The 26,786-nt window shown below is 52.6% G+C and overlaps 1 protein-coding gene across 1 annotated transcript in view; it reads left to right on the forward strand.

Annotated features, from left to right (window-relative positions):
- Positions 1 to 1,031: 1,031 nt before the first annotated feature.
- MAN1A2 (mannosidase alpha class 1A member 2) overlaps positions 1,032 to 26,786 on the forward strand; it is a 194,282-nt gene continuing 168,527 nt past the window's right edge. The window contains exon 1 of the mRNA XM_068168689.1: positions 1,032 to 1,870. Within this exon, the coding sequence (XP_068024790.1) occupies positions 1,563 to 1,870 (308 nt within the window). The 5' untranslated portion in view covers positions 1,032 to 1,562. The remainder of the gene's footprint in view (positions 1,871 to 26,786) is intronic.

Consider the following 26,786-nt stretch of genomic DNA (forward strand, 5'->3'; position numbering starts at 1 on the left):
ACCTGGAGTACTGCCTGCAGTTCTGGAGCCCCTATTCCAAGAGGGATCTGGAGGTGCTGGAAGGTGTTCAGAGAAGGGCCACAAGGATGAGCAGAGGGCTGGAGCACCTCTCCTGTGAGGACAGACTGAAGGAGTTGGGGCTGTTCAGTCTGGAGAAGAGAAGGCTCCCAGGTGACCTCATTGTGGCCTTCCAGGATCTGAAGGGGGCTACAGGAAGGCTGGGGAGGGACTGCTCAGGATCTCAGGGAGTGATAGGACTAGGGGGAATGGAATGAAGCTGGAGGTGGGGAGATTGAGGCTGGAGGTGAGGAGGAAGTTCTTCCCCATGAGAGTGGTGAAGCCCTGGGATGGGTTGTCCAGGGAGGTGGTTGGGGCCCTGTCCCTGGAGGTGTTTAAGGCCAGGCTGGCTGAGGCTGTGGCCAGGCTGATGTAGTGTGGGGTGTCCCTGCCCATGGCAGGGGGGTTGGAACTAGATGATCCTTGTGGTCCCTTCCAACCCTGAATGATACTATGATACTATTTCTAGGTCCTTCTCTGCAGAGCTGCTCTCCAGCAGGTCAGCTCCTAACCTGTACTGATGCAGGGGGTTATTTCTGCTCAGGTGCAGGATCCTACGCTTGCCCTGACTGCACTTCATGAGATTTCCCTCTGCCCAGCCTTCCAGCCGGCCCAGGTGCTGCTGCAAAACAAACACCCAGGAGTTTCGCTACCTCCAGCGCCGCCACCAACGCGGCGAGGCAGAGGAAGAGGCAGAGGCAGAGGCAGCGGCGGCTGCCGCAGCGCTGCGGGAAGACGCCGCGCTCCGGAGGCGGCAATGCCGAGGCACCGGCAGAACCGCGCCGAGCGGAACGGCTCAGCCCCAGCCTCCGCCTCCTTCAGGGACGAGCGCGGGCAGGCTCAGGCTCAGTCCCCCAGCGGTGCCGCTCTCCCCAGGGAGCGGTGCCCTTCTCACAGCGGCTTCCTCCAGCCCTCGCTTTCCGCTCCGCGCTTGCGCCGCCCGCCCGCCGCCGCGCAGGCGCGGTGGGGGCAGGGAAGAAGGGTCCGGAGTGGAATTGCGGTGGCCCTTCCCGGCGCCGTTCGCAGCGGGGCGGCGCGGCGGGGATGAGCTTCCGCCTTGCCCGGCTAAGGGGAGGCGGGCGCAGGGACGCTGAGAGCCAGGCCGGCTGTTCCTCAGCTGCTTGCCGCTGCTTGCCGGCAGTGTCCCGCAGCCGGGCGGCCGCGGAGCTGAGGGAGCGCCGCTGACCGGAGCCGCCCGCTCGGGCCCTGCTGGCCTCGGGGCGAGGGAAGGGAAGCGCGGGGCGCGCAGGTAGCGGGGCGGCCGAGCCCCCCGGGGGGGCGGGGGCCGTCAGGGCGGCCCGGCCCCCCCCTCCCTCCCGTCCCTTTCTCCCTTCCCCCGCGCGGGGACGCGGGGCGGCGCCCGCGGGAGGATGGTGAAGCCGCCCCCAGCCCCCGCGCCGGGCCGGGAGGCGAGCGAGGCGAGCCGGGCCCCAGCCGCCAGGGCCGGCCTCCGCAGGGGCTGAGGGGCCGCGCCGGGCCCCGCCGGGCGACTCGCTAGCGGCAGGATGACCACTCCCGCCCTGCTGCCGCTCTCCGGGCGGAGGTTGCCCCCCCTGAACCTGGGGGCCTCCGCTTTCCCTCACCACAGGGCTACCTTGAGACTCTCCGAAAAATTTATCCTGCTCCTTATTCTTAGTGCCTTCATCACCCTGTGCTTCGGGGCGTTCTTCTTCCTCCCCGACTCCTCGAAGCACAAGCGCTTTGACCTGGGCTTGGAGGATGTGCTCATTCCACACGTGGATACTAGCAAAGGGGACAAGAACCTCGGCGGCTTCCTCATCCACGGGCAGGGGCACGACGAGCACCGGCACAGGTAGGTGCTTTCCTGCCTGGTACGAAGTGGCCGACGGGTGTCCCTGGGAGCAGGACCGGGTGGAGGGGACATCTGTGAACGTAGGTCCTTCAGGTGCAGCTGTCGCTCCTCTCTCTCACATCCTTAACGTCTTCCCAACGTGTATCAACTTCTGAGCGCTAGCCTGGTGTCCTCCAGCTGCCATCTGTGGCTGTGGCTCCATGTTTCCTTTTCTAGTGTGAATTTAGCCTTCTGGGAGGATAAATACGAGTTCTCCTCCGGTGACTGACTAAGTGGTTCTCACCTTTATCCATTCCTTCGGTCAGTTGTGGGGGGGAAAAAAAACCCGGGGTTGAGTTAATGGCAAACTGCCTGGGAAACTACCGCAGGTTTCTTTCTGTAGCGTTTACCTGCATAGCTAGAAACAGCGTGGCAGGAACCGAGAGCTGACTGAGACTTCGTGTTTGTGACCCAGAGGCTGTCAGCCCGTGACATACAGGTTGCAGAGCTGGTGGAGGCACCATCACCTTTCCTGGCCCTTGCATTAATTTCTCCTAATACTGCTCCAGACGGTTGGTGGTGCTGGTGGCTAAGTTCCTTCACCGTGTTTGCCAGTGTAAAGAAATGGGAGATAAAATAGTCGTTAAGGGTGACAAGGGGTAAATGTCATGCTGTTGACAGCGGGTTTTGGGGCCACAAAGCTTTGCACGGTGCCAGCTTCTAAGAGTTCGGGAGTGGATCACGTGAAATGAAGCCTTCAAAAGCGAGATTAAAACACTCCAGTGAGGGTTAGACAGTAGGTTTGCTTGTAGCATGTTTTAATTGCTTCAGAGCGAAGCTGACTGATGTCTCTTTGCTGTCAAAGAGGTGTGAAACGTGAGGAGTGATAAAATGCCTGCTCTTCCATACCCAAATTAGTGATACAGTGAAACACAAAGAAAGGTTACTTGTGCTGATAGTGTTCCTCTGAGAACAGTTTCAACAATGCCCTATTAACATGGTAGGAGAAGGATTTGAAAGTTATTTGTGATGGTTTAAAAGGAAAGGATTATAATTTCCCTCTTTTTTTGCTCACCTGTTGGGACCCTGAGTAGCATTTTTCTGTGAGGCATCTTAGCTGCTGAGTGTCTTGGGGCGCTCACCGTGAGCTGTTTCTCCCTCGCTGAGAGGGCATGGGTGCTTAATATTTAACGAGGACTTCTTGTGTCTGTGATGTTAATTGCTGGTGAAGTTAAAAGCTGCACAAAACATAGGTTTAGACACTCTAATATGCCTTTGAAGTTCTCATCTTTCACTTTGTGATCTTCTTTCTTAGCTTCCCCAGTCCCTGGGGTAAGATGCAGTCAAAACCAGAGCCTGAAACAGAAGGCAGATGAGACAAAAAGTGTTCAGGAATTTTCCAAACTCCAGCTCTGAGTGTTGCACCTTGTGTTGCCCAGTCGATGGGCAAGAGAAAAAGGCATTTACTGGTTCCTCTGGAGTGATGCTCTTGATTAGCCTACTTCTGTGGGTCCTTTTCAGGTTTCCTTATGATGTGTAATTACTGAGACTATAGCTTTAGCACTGGAGTGCATACCATTTTTGTCTGCCATCTGGAGATAAGCCACAACTTGGAACTGTTAGAGCTAAATGCATTTGGCTTGCTGGGGATCTGTTCCTAAAGTATTTATCCTGTTAGCAGTTAACTCTCTTAGAGTTCTTCAAGGAGCTGTATGTATACCTCTCCCTGACCCCCAGCCAAAATAGTCTGTCATGTCCATTTTTTTCTGATTGACTTTAGAATAGAATAAACCAGGTTGGAAAAGACCTTTGAGATCATCAAGTCCAACCTATCACCCAACACCATCTGATCAACTAAACCATGGCACCAAGTTCCCCATAGAGGCTCTTCTTAAACACCTCCAGTGATGGTGACTCCACCACCTCCCTGGGCAGCACATTCCAATGGCCAATCTCTCTTGCTGGGAAGAATTTCTTTGTAACATCCAGCCTGAACCTCCCCTGGCACAGCTTGAGACTGTGTCCTCTTGCTCTGGTGCTGGTTGCCTGGGAGAAGAGACCAACCCCCACCTGGCTACCACCTCCCTTCAGGGAGTTGGAGACAACAGTATGGTCTCCCCGGAGTCTCCTCTTCTCCAGGCTAAGCAACCCCAGCTCCCTCAGCCTCTCCTCACAGGGCTGTGCTCCAGACCCCTCCCCAGCTTTGTTGCCCTTCTCTGGACACTTCCCAGCATCTCAACATCTTTCCTAAACTGAGGGGCCCAGAGCTGGACACAGGACTCAAGGTGTGGCCTAACCAGTGCTGAGTCCAGGGGCACAATGACTTCCCTGCTTCTGTTGGCCACACTGTTCCTAATGCAGGCCAGGATGCCATGCCTCACAGGGCTGTGCTCAAGTCTTGGAGTTATTTGAACCAGAACAGATACTCTTCCTGTTGGTTTGACCCTGCAAACTATTCAATTACTTCAGTCACATCTTAACTTCCAAAAGCCTGAATGCTTAGCCTGGTTGTAAGACCCTTGTGTGACTGCCCCACAAGCACTGTGAAGCCAGGTTTTGTAGTTTTGGAGCAGCTGGTTTGTTGCTGTTTCTTTCCACATGGGCTTATCAGTTAGGGAATTTGGTAGCTTTGGAGCTGGGCTGGTGACTTTCCCATAGAACACCTGTTGCCATTCTCATTGCTGAATGCCAGCTCCTGGGCTTCAGAGACTTCCACAGAAAGTAAAGGATCTTGGAAAGTGAAGTCTAGATTATTTTTAATCTCTGTTTGGGGTGGAAAACTTCACAGTATCACTAAGGTTGGAAGAGACCTCGAGGATCATCAAGTCCAACCTGTATCACAGACCTCCTGACTAGACCATGGCACCAAGTGCCACATCCAGTCCCCTCTTGAATACCTCCAGGGATGGTGACTCCACCACCTCCCTGCGCAGCACATTCCAATGACCAATGACTCTCTCGGTGAAGAATTTTCTCCTCACCTTCAGTCTAAACCTCCCCTGGCACAGCTTGAGACTGTGTCCTCTTGTTCTGGTGCTGGTTGCCTGGGAGAAGGGACCAACCTCTTCCAACTTTCGTAGTATCATAGTATCATTCAGGGTTGGAAGGGACCACAAGGATCATCTAGTTCCAACCCCCCTGCCATGGGCAGGGACACCCCACACTGGATCAGCCTGGCCAGAGCCTCATCCAGCCTGGTCTTAAACACCTCCAGGGACAGGGCCTCAACCACCTCCCTAGACAACCCATTCCAGGGCTTCACCACTCTCATGGGGAAGAACTTCCTCCTCCCCTCCAGCCTCAATCTCCCCGCCTCCAGCTTCATTCCATTCCCCCTAGTCCTATCACTCCCTGAGATCCTGAGCAGTCCCTCCCCAGCCTTCCTGTAGCCCCCTTCAGATACTGGAAGGCCACAATGAGGTCACCTTCGAAAGGCAAGTGTCTGTTACTCCCCAAGGATCCTTGTGTCGGTGGCACTGTGAAGTTATGGCACAAAGGGTCAAAAGAAATTGAGCAAATGACAACACAAAGGAGGATGTGGTCTAAGATGTGAAGTGGGGTGATGGATCCACAAGCTGTGTTTCCAAGAGTTGGGGGACTCAAGGGGAAATTGGATCAAAGGTCATTTATGTCAAGTATACACTTGATCATGACGTGACAGATAATGTTGATTTGGTGACTGCTATTGACCTCAAATGATTAAAAACCTACATCTTTAAGCCACTCCCTTGGTATGTAAACTGTAATATTTGTGTAGACTGCAATATTTTAATGCTCCCTTCCCCCTGCCCTTTACATCTTCAGCCAGTACCAGAACAAGAGGACACAGTCTCAGGCTGCACCAGGGGAAGTTCAGACTGGATATTAGGGAGAAATTCTACACAGAGAGTGATTGCCTATTGGAATGTGCTGCCTGGGGAGGTGGTGGAGTCACCGTCACTGGAGGTGTTCAGGAGGAGACTGGATGAGGCACTTTGGTGCCATGGCTTAGTTGATTAGGTGGTGTTGGATGATAGGTTGGACACAATGATCTTGAGGGTCTCTTCCAACCTGGTTTCTTCTATTCTAAAATATGGAATAAACCAAACATTTGTATTTTGGGAGATGGATGTGGTGTAGTGCAAGTTAGTTCTCCTTTTAGCTATCCATTTCACAGCTCGTTGTGGGCACTTGCAGAATAATGCCTGGGGCTATAGAACCATAGAATGGCTTTTGTTAGAAGAATGCTTTAAGGTCCTTGAGTCCAACCATTGTTGGAAAGGTGTGCCCATGAAATTTTCCCTCTGGGAAGAGGGTGAGTGGAAAAGACTTCAAATCCAAGACCTGAAGATGTGTGCATACACATGCACTTGAAAATCTATTTCATTCCCAGAAGTCCCTCCTATTACATGAGGGATGTGGAGGTGCTGGAAGGTGTCCAGAGAAGGGCCACAAGGATGAGCAGAGGGCTGGAGCACCTCTCCTGTGAGGACAGACTGAAGGAGTTGGGGCTGTTCAGTCTGCAGAAGAGAAGGCTCCCAGGTGACCTCATTGTGGCCTTCCAGTATCTGAAGGGGGCTCCAGGAAGGCTGGGGAGGGACTGCTCAGGATCTCAGGGAGTGATAGGACTAGGGGGAATGGAATGAAGCTGGAGGTGGGGAGATTGAGGCTGGAGGTGAGGAGGAAGTTCTTCCCCATGAGAGTGGTGAAGCCCTGGAATGGGTTGTCCAGGGAGGTGGTTGGGGCCCTGTCCCTGGAGGTGTTTAAGGCCAGGCTGGCTGAGGCTGTGGCCAGGCTGATGTAGTGTGGGGTGTCCCTGCCCATGGCAGGGGGGTTGGAACTGGACGATCCTTGTGGTCCCTTCCAACCCTGACTGATACTATGATACTATGATAAGTGAATTTCTTTCCATCTCAAATAGGACATTGCAGAGGTACAGGGATGAGAGCAGCACAGTTCTGAAGCCACATTGTGCCAAGCCAAGTTGTGCATCACTCAAAATCTGTGACATGGTTTTAGGTAACTGTCACTTCCCTCAAACTTCTGCATTTCTTCTCACACTTAAAGTGTTTCTCACTTGCCAGGTACTCTCCAGCTCTCTTAGCTTAGTTTATTCAGGATTAGGTCTGAAAGATACCTAGGGAACCGAAACAAAACATTGTAAAGGAGTGGAAAATGCCAATGCCTTGTAGAACCTCCTTGATTCATCAGATTAAAAAGGAATACAATAACTATCTCTGATAGGGAAGTTGAGCACATTTCTTTCTATAATGATGTATCAAGCATAGTAGTGTCATCAGTCAGGGTTGGAAGGGACCACAAGGATCATCTAGTTCCAACCCCCCTGCCATGGGCAGGGACACCCCACACTACATCAGCCTGGCCAGAGCCTCAGCCAGCCTGGCCTTAAACACCTCCAGGGACAGGGCCCCAGCCACCTCCCTGGACAACCCATTCCAGGGCTTCACCACTCTCATGGGCAAGAACTTCCTCCTCACCTCCAGCCTCAATCTCCCCACCTCCAGCTTCATTCCATTCCCCCTAGTCCTATCACTCCCTGAGATCCTGAGCAGTCCCTCCCCAGCCATCTTGTAGGCCCCCTTCAGATACTGGAAGGCCACAATGAGGTCACCTGGGAGCCTTCTCTTCTCCAGACTGAACTCCTTCAGTCTGTCCTCACAGGAGAGGTGCTCCAGCCCTCTGCTCCTCCTTGTGGCCCTTCTCTGGACACCTTCCAGCACCTCCACATCCCTCTTGGAATAGGGGCTCCAGAACTGGAGGCAGTACTCCAGGTGGGGTCTCAGCAGAGCTGAGCAGAGGAGGAGAATCACCTCCCTTGCCCTGCTGGCCACACTTCTCCTGATGCAGCCCAGGCTCTGGTTGGCTTTCTGGGCTGCAAGTGCACTCTGAGAGCTCCTGGTGAGCTTCTCCTCCCCCAGCACCCCCAAGTCTCTCTCCTCAGGGCTGCTTTCCAGCCAGTCCCTGCCCAGTCTATATAAGTGCTTGGGATTGCCCTGACCCTGCTGCAGGACCCTGCACTTGGTCTTGTTGAAACTCCTGAGGTTGGCTTGTGCCCACCTCTCCAGCCTGTCAAGCAGCTGCTCTTGACACAGGTGATATCATTTGTGTGTGAAAACCAGGTTAATCTCAGAAGCAACACATTTTATGAGCTCAAAGCAACTTTTGTGGCAGCATTTGGACTGCTTTTGTACCAAAAGTTCATCCCTTCTGAGTTTGCAGAGTTGTATCTTCAGGTAAATTCTTCCATTCATAATTCCTCCCTGGAGTTAAAAACCCCACCACTCATCACCTCACCAGTGTGACAGCAAGAGCTGCTGATACAACTGACTACCAGCTGGGTGTGAATAGATGTAGTTCAGAGCAGAGCATGCCTTTGACTGTGCCCAGCACAGTTATCTTCATAGAATCAAAGATGTAGGCTCAGGAATCCAACATGACCAGTTGTGGATCAACAAGCTGTATGCCAACAGTCTGGCAGTGCTGGGGTTGTGTTGCTCAGTGTATTGTTTTTTTCCTGTGACAGTAGCAGCTGCTGTCTCTAAGGAGGCTGAAAGCAGCAAAAATGAGGTTGGAGAGCTTTCAGTCTTAATTCCTTCCTTGTTTATCATAGTATCAGTCAGGGTTGGAAGGGACCACAAGGATCATCCAGTTCCAACCCCCCTGCCATGGGCAGGGACACCCCACACTACATCAGCCTGGCCACAACCTCATCCAGCCTGGGCTTAAACACCTCCAGGGACAGGACCTCAACCACCTCCCTGGACAACCCATTCCAGGGCTTCACCACTCTCATGGGGAAGAACTTCCTCCTCACCTCCAGCCTCAATCTCCCCACCTCCAGCTTCATTCCATTCCCCCTAGTCCTATCACTCCCTGAGATCCTGAGCAGTCCCTCCCCAGCCTTCCTGTAGCCCCCTTCAGATACTGGAAGGCCACAATGAGGTCACCTGGGAGCCTTCTCTTCTCCAGACTGAACAGCCCCAACTCCTTCAGTCTGTCCTCACAGCAGAGGTGCTCCAGCCCTCTGATCGTACACCATGTTGGTGGGGTTTTGTGTGTGTAAAAGAACATGAAAGAATATGCTTCTTTTGAATACCTTTGTCTTCTCTGGTCTGACTTCATTAGCCATGGTTACAGTGGACTTAGGAGATGATTTCTGGAGGTGTTTAAGAGCAGACTGTATGAGGCACTTGGTGCCATGGGTTAGTTGATCAGATGGTGTTGGGTGATAGGTTGGACTTGATGATCTTGAAGGTCTTTTCCAACCTGGTTAATTCTATTCTATTCTGATTTAACCTCTATTACTCAGTGTGTCTTGTCTTCCTCTCCCATGCCATCAAGTATGAAAATACATTAAACATTCTGCTCTTCCTTTCCCACCTTCCTTCGAGGCACAGCTCATTAGTGTAATGAGGGCTATCTGCTGTTGTGGTTCACAGAACCTGTTTGTTCTTTTTTTTCCCCCCTGAAAGATCAGAAGGCACTTTTCTACTCAGCTCTGCTGAGACCCCACCTGGAGTACTGCCTCCAGTTCTGGAGCCCCTGTTACAAGAGGGATATGGGGGTGCTGGAAGGTGTCCAGAGGAGGGCCAGGATCAGGGGGCTGGAGCACCTCTCCTGTGAGGACAGACTGAAGGAGTTGGGGCTGTTCAGTCTGCAGAAGAGAAGGCTCCCAGGTGACCTCATTGTGGCCTTCCAGTATCTGAAGGGGGCTCCAGGAAGGCTGGGGAGGGACTGCTCAGGTAGTGATAGGACTAGGGGGAATGGAATGAAGCTGGAGGTGGGGAGATTGAGGCTGGAGGTGAGGAGGAAGTGAGGAGAGTGGTGAAGCTCTGGAATGGGTTGTCCAGGGAGGTGGCTGGGGCCCTGTCCCTGGAGGTGTTTAAGGCCAGGCTGGATGAGGCTGTGGCCAGGCTGATCTAGTGTGGGGTGTCCCTGCCCATGGCAAGGGGATTGGAACTGGGTGATCCTTGTGGTCCCTTCCAACCCTGACTGATACAATGAAAGCAGTTCTGTCTAGGCCACAACTCCCACTCCATGCAGGTTTTCTTATTGCATGAAGTTGAGCCTGTCTTCAGAATGCTCTCTAAAAGGTGGGCTCTGAGTTTAAGCTGAGGTGCTGCATCCAGAAGCAGAGCATTGATAGAGTGGTACATGCAGGAGGTGCAGTCCTCATGGTGAGACCTATGGACCTGAAGAGGGCAGGAGTGGTATGTTTCAAGTCAGGGTTCAGAAACCTCTTCTATGTCTAGGGCAAAAACTGCCTGATGTCAATCTTCAGCTCTTGAAACTGTATAAGGAGACAGTATCACAGAATCACCAAGGTTGGAAGAGACCTCAATGATCATCAAGTCCAACCTGTCACCACAGACCTCATGACTAGACCATGGCACCAAGTGCCACATCCAATCCCCTCTTGAACACCTCCAGGGATGGGGACTCCACCACCTCCCTGGGCAGCACATTCCAATGGCTAACAACTCTCTCAGTGAAGAACTTTCTCCTCACCTCCAGCCTAAACCTCCGCTGGTGCAGCTTGAGGCTGTGTCCTCTTGTTCTGGTGCTGGGTGCCTGGGAGAAGAGACCAACCCCCTCCTGGCTACAACCTCCCTTCAGGTAGTTGTAGAAGGCAATGAGGTCTCCCCTGAGCCTCCTCTTCTCCAGGCTAAACAACCCCAGCTCCCTCAGCCTCTCCTCACAGGGCTGTGCTCAAGGCAACTTTGGTGATAATACAAAAACTAGGAGGAGTGGTTGACCCCCTGTCAGGCTGTGCTGTCACATGGACAGGCTGGAGAGTCAGCAAAGGGGAATCTCCTGAAGCTCAAGAAGGTGAGAACTGAACCTGCCCCAGTGCAGCTTAGGGGCTGGCCTGCTGGGAAGCAGTTCTGTGGAGAAGCCCCTGGGAATGCTTCTGGCCAACAAATTGCCCTTGAGCCAGCAATGGCCAAAGAGGCCAATGGCATTCTGGGGCACATTGAGAGTGGCCAGCAGGTTGAGGGAGTTCTCCTCCCCCTCTACTCTGTCTTAGTGGGGCCACACCTGGAGTACTGTGTCTCATTCTGGACTCCCTAGTTCAAGAGAGACAGAGAACTACTGGAGAGATTCCACAGGAGGCCAAGAAGATGCTGAGAGATCTGGAGTATCTCTCCTGTGAAGAAAAGCTCCTAGGGCCAGATCCTATGGATCAGGCTGGGTTGATGGGCTGAGGGCAATTGTGTGAGCTTCAACAACCCCATGAGTGCTCCAGGCTTGGAGAAGAGTGGCTAGAAGGCTGCCCAGCAGAGAAAGTCTGGGGCTTTGTTGGTCAGCATGCTGGCTGAAGATGGGCAAGCATGTGCCCAAGTGGCTGAGGTGGCCAGCAGCATCCTGGCCTGTAACAGGATCTGGAGCTGTTTAGCCTGGAGAAGAGCAGTCTGAGATGGGATCTTATCAATGCTTTACAATATCTATAGGGTGAGGGTCAAGAGGCTAGGGCTCTTTTCATGGTGCCCAAGGCCAAGGGGCAGTGGGCACCAATTAGAACACAGGTGGATTCATTTAAACATAAGGGAAAACTTCCTCACTGTGAGTGTGCTGGTGTACTGGATTGGCTGTCCAGAGAGGCTGTGGAGTCTCCTTGTCTGGTGGCTTTCAAAATCCACCTGGACATGGTCCTGTGCTGCCTGCTCTGGGTGCCCCTGATTCAGCAAGGGTTTTGAACTAGATGGTCTCTAGAGGTCCTTTTCAATGCCCACCACTCTGTGATTCTTGGGAGGGCACTACCCATCTTGCCTGGAGGCTTTCCTCAGTGGGACTTTTTAGTAGCCATGTGGTGTTCTCTATCCTGGGTTCAGTGTTGAGAAGACGATGGAGATTTGAGCCCAACAGGATGGCATTCAACAAGTCCAAGTGCCAGGTGCTGCACTTTGGCCACAGCAACCCCAGGCAGAGCTACAGGCTGGGGTCAGAGTGGCTGCAGAGCTGCCAAACAGAGAGGGACCTGGGGGTGCTGATTGACAGCTGCCTGAACATGAGCCAGCAGTGTGCCCAGGTGGCCAAGAAGGCCAATGGCATCCTGGCCTGCATCAGGAACAGTGTGGCCAGCAGGAGCAGGGAAGTCATTGTGCCCTGTACTCTGCATTGGTTAGGCCACACCTTGAGTCCTGTGTCCAGTTCTGGGCCCCTCAGTTTCAGAAGGACATTGAGAGACTTGAAGGTGTCCAGAGAAGGGCAACAAGGCTGGGGAGAGGCCTTGAGCACAGCCCTGTGAGGAGAGGCTGAGGGAGCTGGGGTTGCTTAGCCTGGAGAAGAGGAGGCTCAGGGGAGTCCTCATTGCCCTCTACAACTACCTGAGGGGTGGTTGTAGCCAGGTGGGGGTTGGTCTCTTCTCTCTAGCACCCAGCACCAGAACAAGGGGACACAGTCTCAAGCTGCACCAGGGGAAGTTTAGGCTGGAGGTGAGGAGAAAGTTCTTCTCAGGGAGAGTTGTTGGCCATTGGAATGTGCTGCCCAGGGAGGTGGTGGAGTCCCCATCCCTGGAGGTGTTCAAGAGGGGATTGGATGTGGCACTTGGTGCCATGGTCTAGTCATGAGGTCTGTGGTGACAGGTTGGACTTGATGATCTTTGAGGTCTCTTCCAACCTTGGTGATTCTGTGGTTATACCTCTAAACTCACTTTAATTCCTCCTGAGTTTGTGCTGGGCTGTGGGAGGGGTGCTGCCTTGTGTTGTTCCTCAGGTTCAGTTGGAACTAGTGCAGTATGTTGTAGGCTGGGAAGCTCAATCCTCTTGGAACTGCAGAATGCAAATTCTAGACCATCTGTCTAGATGTCCTTCACCCCATCTGCTGAGCAGCCTGCAGCACATGCAGAGTGCTGTTTTCTTCAAGTTACATTGCTATCCTCCAGTTTGTCCAAGTGTTTCCTGTGTTAGGAGAGAGAGGAGTCAAATACTGGTGTTCTGCAGCTCTCATCCTTTCCAGTTGTGGGAAAAACCCACAAACCAACACCAGCTTTTAACTTGCTGTCTGCATGAGCTCCACGTTATCTGCATGCTAGCAAACAGCCAGCTGTGGGAACACTTCAGGAAGTATCATAGTATCAGTCAGGGTTGGAAGGGACCACAAGGATCATCTAGTTCCAACCCCCCTGCCATGGGCAGGGACACCCCACACTACATCAGCCTGGCCACAGCCTCAGCCAGCCTGGACTTAAACATCTCCAGGGACAGGGCCTCAACCACCTCCCTGGACAACCCATTCCAGGGCTTCACCACTCTCATGGGGAAGAACTTCCTCCTCACCTCCAGCCTCAATCTCCCCACCTCCAGCTTCATTCCATTCCCCCTAGTCCTATCACTGCCTGACATCCTGAGCAGTCCCTCCCCAGCCTTCCTGGAGCCCCCTTCAGATACTGGAAGGCCACAATGAGGTCACCTGGGAGCCTTCTCTTCTGCAGACTGAACAGCCCCAACTCCTTCAGTCTGTCCTCACAGGAGAGGTGCTCCAGCCCTCTGCTCATCCTTGTGGCCCTTCTCTGGACACCTTCCAGCACCTCCAGATCCCTCTGGAATAGGGGCTCCAGAACTGGAGGCAGTACTCTCCACACTGGAGGTGGGATCACAGCAGGGCTGAGCAGAGGGGGAGAATCACCTCCCTTGCCCTGCTGGCCACACTTCTCCTGATGCAGCCCAGGATCTGATTGGTTTTCTGGGCTGCAAGTCTGCTGGCTGGATTTGGGCCAGCTGATGGGGGGTGGGGGGGGAGGAAAGAGCCCTTGGGTTCATGTGGAGTTTTGTGGATTTAAAATCTCAACAGAACTGAAGTGAAAATGTGAGTTGCTGCTGGAGGGTAGCAGTGTAGCTGGTAGTAAGCAGCGTGGTTAGTTAGGGGCATGCTGCACAGTAAAAGTTCTCCAATCTGTTGATTATCTCCTGTGGTAATTGTTAACATTTTGATCCTACTCAGCTGGTTCTGGATGGCAGCTTTTTGCTCTCATACAACAAATGTACACGAGGCTGATTCCAGAGTTGGTGACATGCCTTGTGGGTGTACATACTTCCACAGCCATTGAACTGAGACTGCGTGTGGGCAAAGAGTAAAACATTTTGTAAGGCCTTTCTTCAGCATTGATTTGATGCAGTGCTACAGGCTGGGGTCAGAGTGGCTGAGAGCAGCCAGGCAGAAAAGTGGTACTGGGTGTAGTGGTTGATGGTAGCCTGAACATGAGCCAGCAGTGTGCCCAGGTGGCCAAGAAGGCCAATGGCATCCTGGCCTGTATCAGGAACAGTGTGGCCAGCAGGAGCAGGGAAGTCCTTGTGCCCTGTGCTCAGCACTGGTTAGGCCACACCTTGAGTCCTGTGTCCAGTTCTGGGCTCCTCGGTCTAGGAAAGATGTTGAGTTGCTGGAAGGTGTCCAGAGAAGGGCAACAAAGCTGGGGAGGGGTTTGGAGCACAGCCCTGTGAGGAGACACAGGGGTCTGTGAGGGAGCTGGGGTTGCTTAGCCTGGAGAAGAGGAGGCTCAGGGGAGACCTTCTTGCTCTCTCCAGCTCCCTGCAGGGAGGTTGTAGCCAGGTGGGGGTTGGTCTCTTCTCCCAGGCAGGCAGCACCAGAACAAGAGGACACAGTCTCAAGCTGTGCCAGGGGAGGTTTAGGCTGGATGTTAGGAAGAAGTTCTTCCCAGCAAGAGAGATTGGCCATTGGGATGTGCTGCTTGGGGAGGTGGTGGAGTCCCCATCCCTGGAGGTGTTCAAGAGGGGATTGGATGTGGCACTTGGTGCCATGGTCTAGTCATGAGGTCTGTGGTGACAGGTTGGACTCGATGATCCTTGAGGTCTCTTCCAACCTTAGTGATACTGTGAGACTGTGACACTAAGCCTGGGAGGGAGTGTAGGAGGTTAGGAAGGCAACAGACAGGGTCCTGACAGGCTGGATTGATGAGCTGAGGGCAATTTTATTGGCTTCAACAACCCCATGAGTGCTCCAGGCTTGGGGAAGAGTGGCTAGAAGGCTGCCCAGCAGAGAAGGTCTGGGGCTTTGTTGGTCAGCAGGCTGGCTGACGATGAGCAAGCATGTGCCCAAGTGGCTGAGGCAGCCAACACACCCTGGCCTGTGACAGGAATAGTGTGAGCAGCAGGACCAGGGCAGGGATTGTTGGGCTGGGCACTGGTGAGGCCACACCTTGAGTGCTGTGTTCTTTTTGTGGTGCTGCAGTGTAAGCGAGATTGAGGTCCTGGAGCAGGTCCAGGGAAGGGTAAGGAAGCTGGGGAAGGATCTGGAGACAGGTCTGTGAGGAGCAGCTGAGGGAGCTGGGATTGTTTGCTCTGGAGAAGGTGAGGCTGAGGGGAGACCTTCTTGTTCTCTACAACTTCCTGAAAAAGGACCTTAGGGCAGGGTGGGTGTTGGTCTGATCTCTAGTAGCAAGGGATAGGATGAAAGGAAATGGCCTCAAGTTACCCCACAGTGGCTATTAAAAGAAACTTCTTCACTCAAAGGGATCTCAAACCCTGTAATAGGCTCCCTGGGGAGGTGTGGCATCCTGGCCTGCATCGGGAACAGTGTGGCCAGCAGGAGCAGGGAAGTCATTGTGCCCTGCACACTGCACTGGTTAGGCCACACCTTGAGTCCTGTGTCCAGTTCTGGGCCCCTCAGTTTAGGAAGGACATTGAGGTGTCCAGAGGAGGGCAACAAAGCTGGGGAGGGGTGTGGAGCACAGCCCTGTGAGGAGAGGCTGAGGGAGCTGGGGTTGCTTAGCCTGGAGAAGAGGAGATTCAGGGGAGACCTCATTGCTGTCTCCAACTCCCTGCAGGGAGGTTGTAGCCAGGTGGGGGTTGGTCTCTTCTCCCAGACAACCAGCCCCAGAACAAGAGGACACAGTCTCAAGCTGTGCCAGGGGAGGTTTAGACTGGAGGTGAGGAGAAAGATTTTGACAGAGAAAGTCATTCGTCATTGGGATGTTTTGCCCGGGGAGGTGGTGGAGTCCCCATCCCTGGAGGTGTTCAAGAGGGGATTGGATGTGGCACTTGGTGCCATGGTCTAGTCATGAGGTCTGTGGTGACAGGTTGGACTTGATGATCTCTGAGGTCTCTTCCAACCTGTGTGATTCTGTGGTTGAATCCCCAGCCCCTCCCTGGAGCTGAGCTGTGTTGCTTAGGGACATGATTTAGCCCCAGCCTTGGTGGAGTTGGGGAGTGGTTGGGACTCAGTGATCTTCAGGATCTTTTCCACTTGAAAGGATTCTTAAGCCAGCAGAGGATTTTGTGACAGCTGCTCCAGCTCCTTGCCACGGTGCTGCCATTGAGGCTTGCTTTGGACAGGTGACTGTTTTCTGCAGTTCTATCTGAGAGAGAGAGTTCTATCTGGAGGTGTTTAAGCCCAGGCTGGCTGAGGCTGTGGCCAGGCTGATCTAGTGTGGGGTGTCCCTGCCCATGGCAGGGGGGTTGGAACTAGATGCTCCTTGTGGTCCCTTCCAACCCTGACTGATACTGTGATAGTTTGAGGTTTTCATTTGGCTTAGCCTTCTGTAATCTGATCAGCATGGCATGGGCAAAAGCACATCTTGGAGGGAGTGCACAGGATGAAAGCTGCTTCTTGCAGTGTGAAGCTTTAAAAGCTGTTAAATGAGATTACTTTGTGTCTGTTAACACCAGCATGCAGGAATGTCAATTCTCACATGTAATGTCTGCTCCTAGCTGCTTGGAAGACTTCTGTAAGATGACAATTCATCTCAGCTGAGGTTTAGCAGTGTTTGTAGGCCAGCAAGGCATTGGAGGCTTGCACAGGCAAGCTGCACCAATAGCTTCTCCCTCTCAGTAATTTGTTAGTGTTTTTCCCTGGGACCTGCTGATGTGTTCTGACTGCTGGAGTGTACAGCCAGGCCACTTCTGAGCAGGTGGCTGTCAGGGGTAAATCAAACTAATCTGTTTTGCTTTTCATTGGATCTAACTGAATGTACTGACAGAGGAGATGCTTTTCTTCCCCCTCTGTCAGAGAGCCATGTCCCTGAAGTCCTTCAGTGGAAAGGGGTAGATCACATCAGCCATGTTCTTGTCAGAATATCCTGCCACAGAAGTAAGTTTGTGCTGGTTACACACTGTTGACTTGGTGGTGTAGTAAGAGTGGCTTACACTGTGTGTTTTTAACTCAGTAGCCTTTCCTGGAGCTGTTGCTGTTTGCTACTTTCCCTATGCAAATCAAGGGATCTGCTTTTGGCTGAGGATCATAGACTGGCAGAGGGCTAAGTAGAATCATAAAATCAGCAAGGCTGGAAAAGACCTTGGAGATCATCAAGTCCAACCTGTCACCCAACACCTCAGGACTACTAGACCATGGCTCCAAGTGCCACATCCAATCCCCTCTTGAACACCTCCAGGGATGGTGACTCCACCACCTCCCTGGGCAGCACATTCCAATGGCTAACAACTCTCTCTGGGAAGAACTTTCTCCTCACCTCCAGCCTAAACTTCTCCCTATGTCCTCTTGTTCTGGTGCTGGTTGCCTGGGAGAAGAGACCAACCCCCTCCTGGCCACAACCTCCCTTCAGGAGGTTGTAGGCAGCTTGAACAGGAGCACAGCCAGACAGGTTTTGAAAACTTCCAGAGGAGACTCCACAACCTTCCTGGGCAGCCTGGTCCAGTGCTCTGGCAGCCTCACAGGAAAGATTTTCCTTCTGTTTGAGTGACACCTCTTGTGTACTAGGTTGTGGCCCTTGTCCTATCACTGGACACCACTGAAAAGAGCCTAGCCCCATCCTCTTGACCTCCACCATATAACTACTGTTAAGATCCCTTCTCAGTCTGCTCTTCTTCAAGCTTCTGAGAGAAGATGCTCCAGTCCTCTGCATTGTCTTTGTGGCTGGACTCTCCCCAGCAGTTGTCTCTTGAACTGGACACAATACTCCAGGTGCTGCCTGTACAGCACAGAGTAGGCCACACCTTGAGTATTGTGTCCAGTTCTGGGCCCCTCAATTTAAGAAGGACATTGAAACACTTGAATGTGTCCAGAGAAGGGCAACAAGGCTGGGGAGGGGTCTGGAGCACAGCCCTGTGAGGAGAGGCTGAGGGAGCTGGGGTTGCTTAGCCTGGAGAGGAGGAAGCTCAGAGGAGACCTTCTTGCTGTCTCCAACTCCCTGAAGGGAGGTTATATCCAGGTGGGGGTTGGTCTCTTCTCCCAGGCAACTAGCACCAGAACAAGAGGACACAGTCTCAGGCTGTGCCAGGGGAAGTTTAGGCTGGAGGTGAAGAGAGAGTTCTTTCCAGCAAGAGAGATTGGCTATTGTAATGTGCTGCCCAGGGAGGTGGTGGAGACACCATCCCTAGAGGTCTTGAAGAGGGGATTGGATGTGGCTCTTGGTGCCATGGTCTAGTAGTCATGGGGTGTTTGGTGACAGGCTAGACTTGGTGATCTTTGAGGTCTTTTCCACCCTTGTTGATTCTATGAGTAGAGGTGGGTGAGAACCTCCCTTGACCTGCCAGCCACACTCTTCTTAATGTACCCCAGAATACTGTTGGCCTTCTTGGCTCTGAGGGCATATTCCTGGCTCACAGGGACTTGTCCACCAGCAGCCCCACCAGGGACACTTCCATACTTTCTGTGGTGTATTTTAAAAACCCTAATTGAGAGCTGGCCTCCTGGGCTGTAGACTTCACTTGTTTTCATAGAATCAACAGGGTTGGAAGAGACCTCAAAGATCACCAAGTCCAACCTGTCACCCAACACCTCAGGGCTACATAGCATCAGTAAGGTTGGAAGAGACCTCAAAGCTCACCAAGTCCAACCTGTCACCCAACACCTCAGGATTACCTGGAATCAACAAGGCTGGAAAAGACCTCAAATTTGATTGCTTTTATGAAATAAAGTTTGCTCTAAGCTTTAAAACCAAAACTTGAAGCCACTCTCTGGGCTTGAGCTAAGAAAAGCAGGGGGAAAGAGATTTGTTAAAGCAGAAGGGCTGTTAATTTCCTGGATCACCTACAGCATTCTCCCCACCTTGTGCTTTGTTTTTCTTTCCCCTGCCCCCAAAGAAAGCAAATTCCATCCTGAAAAAACATGATACTAGTTTGAGTAAGAACCTTGTTTGTAGTGACCTTTTAAATCTCTCTTTAATCAGGTTTAGCTCAGAAAAACTGAGGGCTGTTTAACTCTGAACTTAATGGTTGTAGATGATGCAAGCATGTGTCTGTTGTCTTAGAGCTCTAATCACCAATCCATGGCTTCCTAAAGGCATCTGTTCTAGTGTCCTGGGTGCTTGGTGAGGGGAAAGAGTGCTCCAAATTAGTAAGTAACACTTGTGTTGAATTCTGAGCTGCAGGGCACAGTGCTTTAGAGAGGAAAACACTGCACAGGGAAAGTGGGCTTGATCCTAGAGCTGTGATGGGACAGAGGGAAAACACTGCACAGGGAAAGTGGGCTTGATCCTAGAGCTGTGATGGGACAGAGGGAAAACACTGCACAGGGAAAGTGGGCTTGATCCTAGAGCTGTGATGGGACAGAGGGAAAGCACTGCACAGGGGAAAGTGGGCTTGATCCTAGAGCTGTGATGGGAGAGAGGGAAAACACTGCACAGGGAAAGTGGGCTTGATCCTAGAGCTGTGATGGGACAGAGGGAAAACACTGCACAGGGAAAGTGGGCTTGATCCTGGAGTTGTGATGGGAGAGAGGGAAAACACTGCAGAGGGGAAAGTGGGCTTGATCCTGGAGCTGTGATGGGACAGAGGGAAAACACTGCACAGGGAAAGTGGGCTTGATCCTAGAGTTGTGATGGGAGAGAGGGAAAACACTGCACAGGGAAAGTGGGCTTGATCCTAGAGCTGTGATGGGAGAGAGGGAAAACACTGCACAGGGAAAGTGGGCTTGATCCTAGAGCTGTGATGGGACAGAGGGAAAACACTGCACAGGGAAAGTGGGCTTGATCCTAGAGTTGTGATGGGAGAGAGGGAAAACACTGCACAGGGAAAGTGGGCTTGATCCTAGAGTTGTGATGGGAGAGAGGGAAAACACTGCACAGGGAAAGTGGGCTTGATCCTAGAGTTGTGATGGGAGAGAGGGAAAACACTGCACAGGGAAAGTGGGCTTGATCCTAGAGTTGTGATGGGAGAGAGGGAAAACACTGCACAGGGAAAGTGGGCTTGATCCTAGAGCTGTGATGGGAGAGAGGGAAAACACTGCACAGGGAAAGTGGGCTTGATCCTAGAGCTGTGATGGGACAGAGGGAAAACACTGCACAGGGAAAGTGGGCTTGATCCTAGAGTTGTGATGGGAGAGAGGGAAAACACTGCACAGGGAAAGTGGGCTTGATCCTAGAGCTGTGATGGGAGAGAGGGAAAACACTGCACAGGGAAAGTGGGCTTGATCCTAGAGCTGTGATGGGACAGAGGGAAAACACTGCACAGATGAAGTGGGCTTGATCCTGGAGTTGTGATGGGACAGAGGGAAAACACTGCACAGGGGAAGTGGGCTTGATCCTGGAGTTGTGATGGGAGAGAGGGAAAACACTGCACAGGGGAAGTGGGCTTGATCCTAGAGTTGTGATGGGAGAGAGGGAAAACACTGCACAGGGAAAGTGGGCTTGATCCTAGAGTTGTGATGGGAGAGAGGGAAAACACTGCACAGGGAAAGTGGGCTTGATCCTAGAGTTGTGATGGGAGAGAGGGAAAACACTGCACAGGGAAAGTGGGCTTGATCCTAGAGCTGTGATGGGAGAGAGGGAAAACACTGCACAGGGAAAGTGGGCTTGATCCTAGAGCTGTGATGGGACAGAGGGAAAACACTGCACAGATGAAGTGGGCTTGATCCTGGAGTTGTGATGGGACAGAGGGAAAACACTGCACAGGGGAAGTGGGCTTGATCCTGGAGTTGTGATGGGAGAGAGGGAAAACACTGCACAGGGGAAGTGGGCTTGATCCTAGAGTTGTGATGGGACAGAGGGAAAACACTGCACAGGGGAAGTGGGCTTGATCCTGGAGCTGTGATGGGACAGAGGGTGTTCAAAGAATGCAAGTTTCTACTTCTGTGAACAATTCTACTTTGTGGAGACAGTGGAATCCATGGAATTAAAATGCTAATGGGTCTGGGAATCAGCTATTTCCCAGGAAACAGGGAAAAATTGAAGCAAATAAAAATGCTAAGAATTCAACAGACCTTAGACTTTGTTTTTATTACTGTATCTTGAGCCTTGCTGCAGCTGGTTGTTGTTACTCTGAGCTATTAAAAATAGTCAGTCAGGTGAGATCTACTAATTGTTACATTTGTTAAGTTGGTCCAGATCAGTACTGTGAAAGGTTCCTAGAATGTGAGTGTTATGGGTATTTCTAGGAGAGCTCTGCAGAGGGACCTGGGCAGATGGGCAGAGTCCAAGGGCATGAGATTGAATACATCTAAGTGCAGGGTTCTACACACAGGCTACAACAACCCCAGGCAGTGCTACAGGCTGGGGTCAGAGTGGCTGAGAGCAGCCAGGCAGAGAGGGACCTGGGGGCACCTCCTGGAGGTGTTCAGGAGGAGACTTGACAGGGTGCTTGGTTGCATGGTTCACTTGGTTGGGTGGTGTTGGATGATAGGTTGGACACAATGATCTTGAAGGTCTGGTCTGGTGTGGTCTGGTCTGGTGTGGTCTGGTCTGGTGTGGTCCATCCCATCCGGTGACACATGGGTGTGATGGGTGACCACTAGATGGATAAGGAACTGGCTTGATGGCTGCACCCAAAGAGTGGCTGTCAATGGCTCCATGTCCCAGTGGAGGCCAGGGACAAGCAGAGTCCCTCAGGGATCAGTCCTGGGACCAGGCTTGTTCAACATCTTTGTGGGTGCCATGGACAGTGGCATTGAGTGCACCCTCAGCAGGCTGCTGATGACACCAAGCTGTGTGGTGCAGCAGACAGGCTGGAGTCCTGCCTCCAGATCTGGAGCCCCTATTCCAAGAGGGATGTGGAGGTGCTGGAAGGTGTCCAGAGAAGGGCTAGGAGGATGAGCAGAGGGCTGGAGCACCTCTCCTGTGAGGACAGACTGGAGGAGTTGGGGCTGTTCAGTCTGGAGAAGAGAAGGCTCCCAGGTGACCTCATTGTGGCCTTCCAGTATCTGAAGGGGGCTCCAGGAAGGCTGGGGAGGGACTGCTCAGGATCTCAGGCAGTGATAGGACTAGGGGGAATGGAATGAAGCTGGAGGTGGGGAGATTGAGGCTGGAGGTGAGGAGGAAGTTCTTCCCCATGAGAGTGGTGAAGCCCTGGAATGGGTTGTCCAGGGAGGTGGTTGGGGCCCTGTCCCTGGAGGTGTTTAAGGCCAGGCTGGCTGAGGCTGTGGCCAGGCTGATGTAGTGTGGGGTGTCCCTGGCCATGGCAGGGGGGTAGGAACTAGATGCTCCTTGTGGTCCCTTCCAACCCTGACTGATACTGTGATACCCCTCTGAAGGGAGGTTGTAGCAAGGTAGGTGTTCACGTGTTTGCTCTTTTACCAGGACAAGAGGAAACAGGCCCAGGTTGCACCAGGGGAGTTTAGATTGGCTGTTAGAAGAATCTTCTTTGCTGAGATGGTTTTCAGCTACTGGACCAAGCTCCCCAAGGTGTTGGTTGAATCCCCATTCCTAGAGGTGTTTAAAAGAGGCAGAGATGTGGTGCTGAGGGACATGGTTTAGCACCAGGCATTAGGGAGAGTTAGGTAAGGGCTGGGCTGGATGGTGTTGCCCATCCTAAGGCTCTTCTGTGGTTTTTGAGCAGCTCATTAATGCCTTGCTGCTCTCTGATTCCCAGCAAGTTTGTTTTGAAGCTTCATGGGTTCATAGTATGGCATTTTGAGGGGGCAAAACCAAACTGCCTAACATTGCCCTGGTGTTCTTGTGGGGAGGAAATTTGTGGAAGGGTAAAAAATGTATTCCTTGACTATGCTGCTGAGCCATGGCCCTGCCTCCCCTCCCTGCAGCTCCTGCAGTAGTGCTTAAAATAGAATGAGACTTAGGTAGCCTTATGTTTGCATCCAACTTCAAAACCATTTCTGCCTGACAGCTGTTGGGTTTGTGTTTTATTTTCAGTTTCTGCTCTACCTCTCCTTTTTATAGAAGCAGTCACTCCTGGCTGGCTGTTTGACCCTACTGTGCTCAGTTCAGTGCTCAACAGCGGAAGGAAAGCAGGGCTGCAAAGATGGCAGCAACAGCCAATGGTGCTGTAACCAGAGGCATCCAAACTGGTGTCACCATCCTGGCACAGAATCAATAAGGTTGGAAGAGACCTCAAAGATCATCAAGTCCAAGCTGTCACCCAACACCTCAGGACTAACAAAACCATGGCTCCAAGTGCCACTTCCAGTTCCCTCTTGAACACCTCCAGGGATGGGGACTCCACCACCTCCCTGGGCAGCACATTCCAATGGCCAATCTCTCTTGCTGGGAAGAACTTTCTCCTCACCTCCAGCCTAAACCTCCCCTGGTGCAGCTTGAGACTGTGTCCTCTTGTGCTGGTGCTGCTTGCCTGGGAGAAGAGACCAACCCCCACCTGGCTACAACCTCCCTTCAGGGAGTTGGAGACAGCAATGAGGTCTCCCCTGAGCCTCCTCTTCTCCAGGCTAAACAACCCCAGCTCTCCTCACAGAGCTGTGCTCAAGGCCTCTCCCCAGCCTTGTTGCCCTTTTCTGGACACCTTCAAGTGTCTCAATGTCCTTCTTAAACTGAGGAGCCCAGAACTGGACACAGGACTCAAGGTGTGGCCTAACCAGTGCTGAGTACAGGGCACAATGACTTCCCTGCTCCTGCTGGCCACACTGTTCCTGATGCAGGCCAGGATGCCTTTGGCCCTCTTGGCTGCCTTGGCACACTGCTGGCTCATGTTCAGCCAGCTGTCCACCAGCACCCCCAGGTCCCTTTCTGCCTGGCTGCTCTCAGCTACTCTGACCCCAGCCTGTAGCACTGCCTGGGGTTGCTGTGGCCAATGTGCAGAACCTGGCACTTGGATGTGTTCAGTCTCCTGCCCTTGGACTCTGCCCATCTGTCCAGCCTGTCCAGGTCCCTCTGCAGAGCTCTCCTACCCTCTAACAGATCAACTCCTGCCCCCAGCTTGGTGTCATCTGCAAATTTACTGATGATGGACTCCGTCCCCTCATCCAGATCATCAATAAAGATATTGAACAGGATGAGGCCCAGCACTGATCCCTGGGGCACACCACTGGTGCCTGGCTGCCAGCTGGCTGTGGCACCATTCACCACCACTCTCTGGGCTCAGCCTCCAGCCAGTTCCTAACCCAGCTCAGAGTGCTGCTGTCCAAGCCAGGGGCTGACAGCTTGGCCAGGAGTTTGCTGTTGGGGTAGTGTCCAAGGCCTTGCTTCTTTACCATCCTTCAGATATGAGTGCTGAGAGAAGAGGGAAGGGTAGGAAGTGTAACCTGAAAGTTGTTCTGCTGTTCCATTATTCTGTGCTGTGTTTCAGCCTGTAGCTAACCTTGGTCCCAAAGTTGCTCCCAGAAAGGCTGGGTGTGGTGCCAACCCACACTGTGGGTACTGATGGCTCTTACTGCCTCATCTTCTTTTAGTCCATTCCTGATGAGTCAACTTCAGCCTCTGAGGCCCAAGAGTAAATAAAGTCCTCCACAAAACTGAAGATGTCCTGAAGAAGCCATAGCCTCTGACAGCCGCCTTAACAGTCAGGATTTGTCTCCTTTACTTTTTTCTTCCATCCCTTCTTTCTGGAATCCAATCTGGTGATGACTGAAGGTGACAAAATGTTTATAGAGCAGGGAATGAAGCTTCCATTCCTTAGTCTGAGTGCTTGAGTTTGCAGCATCTTTAGGGCTGGAAAGAACTTCCAGCTAAGAGCAGCTTTCATGCTTGACATGTTGTGACTGTTTGCTGCAGCATTACTCACAGAACCATTTGGGTTGGAAAAGACCTTTATAGTGATTGAGTCCAACCACTGGAGGGCAGAGAGGCTTTGGAGAGGGACCTGGACAGGCTGGACAGATGGGCAGAGTCCAAGGGCAGGAGATTGAACACATCCAAGTGCCAGGTTCTGCACATTGGCCACAACAACCCCAGGCAGTGCTACAGGCTGGGGTCAGAGTGGCTGAGAGCAGCCAGGCAGAAAGGGACCTGGGGGTGCTGGTTGATGGTAGGCTGAATATGAGCCAGCAGTGTGCCCAGGTGGCCAAGAAGGCCAATGGCATCCTGGCCTGCATCAGGAACAGTGTGGCCAGCAGGAGCAGGGAAGTCATTGTGCCCTGTACTCAGCACTGGTTAGGCCACACCTTGAGTCCTGTGTCCAGTTCTGGGCCCCTCAGGTCAGGAAAGATGTTGAGATGCTGGAAGGTGTCCAGAGAAGGGTAACAAAGCTGGGGAGGGGTCTGGAGCACAGCCCTGTGAGGAGAGGCTGAGGGAGCTGGGGTTGCTTAGCCTGGAGAAGAGGAGGCTCAGGGGAAACCTCATTGCTCTCTCCAACTCCCTGAAGGGAGGTTGTAGCCAGGTGGGGGTTGGTCTCTTCTCCCATGCAACCAGCACCAGAACAAGAGGACACAGTCTCAGGCTGTGCCAGGGGAAGTTTAGGCTGGAGATGAGGAGAAAGTTCTTCCCAGAGAGAGAGATTGGCCATTGGAATGTGCTGCCCAGGGAGGTGGTGGAGTCCCCATCCCTGGAGGTGTTGAAGAGGGGATTGGATGTGGCACTTGGTGCCATGGTCTAGTCATGAGGTCTGTGGTGACAGGTTGGACTTGGTGATCTTTGAGGTCTCTTCCAACCTTGGTAATACTGTGACATTGTGATTGAGTCAGGGGCTACAATCTCTTCTCTGTCTTGCTGGCCCCACCCCACTGCTGCTCCAGGTCAGGATGCTGCTGGCCAGCTGGGCACATGCTGTCTTGTCCTCTGGTGGTTGATCAACACACCCAAGACTTTCTGTGCTGGGCAGCTTTACTCTGCCCCTAGATCTTCACAGATGGAACCTATCACATTTCCACGTCTGTGTGTGGCATCTTACAGCATCTGCAGAGGTTCTTTGAGCAGTAGGTAGGCAGCAGTTCCTTGCTGGCTGGTTCAGAGTGCCTTGCCAGGTAGGCAATTTACTGAGAATGAATATACTTATTAGTGCAGTGAGTCCCTGCTGGCTTGGAAGCTGTAGGGAGATGTCAGGCTCCTCTGATTCTTGGAGTGGCTTGGTCTTGCTGAGTCTACTCCTCTGTTTTAACTCAGATTGTATACTTGTTTGAGGCTTGTCCTGGTCTGAGGCCAGGCAGATCCTCTCCTGCCCCTGGGAGGGGCAAAAGAATGACACTCATCACACCAATGGATTGCAGAGGTGATGGAAAGTTTGAATGGAAAAGCAGTTAGGGTTGTGCAGAAGTTGCAAGTGCAGTGACAAAAGAAACCCAAACCACACAGAATCCCCTACAGCACACCCAAAAGCCTCCCAACACTTCCCTTCTCCCCAGCTGAGGTTAGACACCCACCCCCACCCCCACCCAGGGGGTTTTCTTCTCCCCCCCCCCACTGCTAGGCTGGTCTCAGCTGGGCGAGGTCTGAGACTGCCCCAAATCCTTCTCCTCCTGGCATTAGGCCTGGCAGGCCTTGAGATACTCCCCCAGTGTTACCTGATAGGGAGCATCTCCCCTGGGAGCAGAGAGGGTAGAAAGAGCAAGAGAAAGACTTTGCAGCTGGATTTGTAGGGCACAGGATATTATGGGTATGAAATGCACAGCTCCCTGTGTCCACCTACTGGGCTGGACCCTTGGGACACTGGAGATGAAGCTTGTGTGGCAGCAACAGGAGGCACCCAGCCTGAATAGAATTAACCAGGTTGGAAAAGACCTTTGAGATCATCCAGTCCAGCCTATCACCCAACACCATCTGATCAACTAAACCATGGCACCAAGTGCCTCATCCAGGCTCTTCCTAAACACCTCCAGGGATGGTGACTCCACCACCTCCCTGGGCAGCACATCCCAATGGCCAATCTCTCTTCCTGGGAAGAACTTCTTCCTAACATCTAGCCTAAAC

This window comes from Melanerpes formicivorus, unplaced genomic scaffold (assembly GCF_026170545.1).
Source record: "Melanerpes formicivorus ecotype bairdi unplaced genomic scaffold, bMelFor1.0.p_v2 SCAF_154, whole genome shotgun sequence".
Classification (NCBI taxonomy): domain Eukaryota; kingdom Metazoa; phylum Chordata; class Aves; order Piciformes; family Picidae; genus Melanerpes; species Melanerpes formicivorus.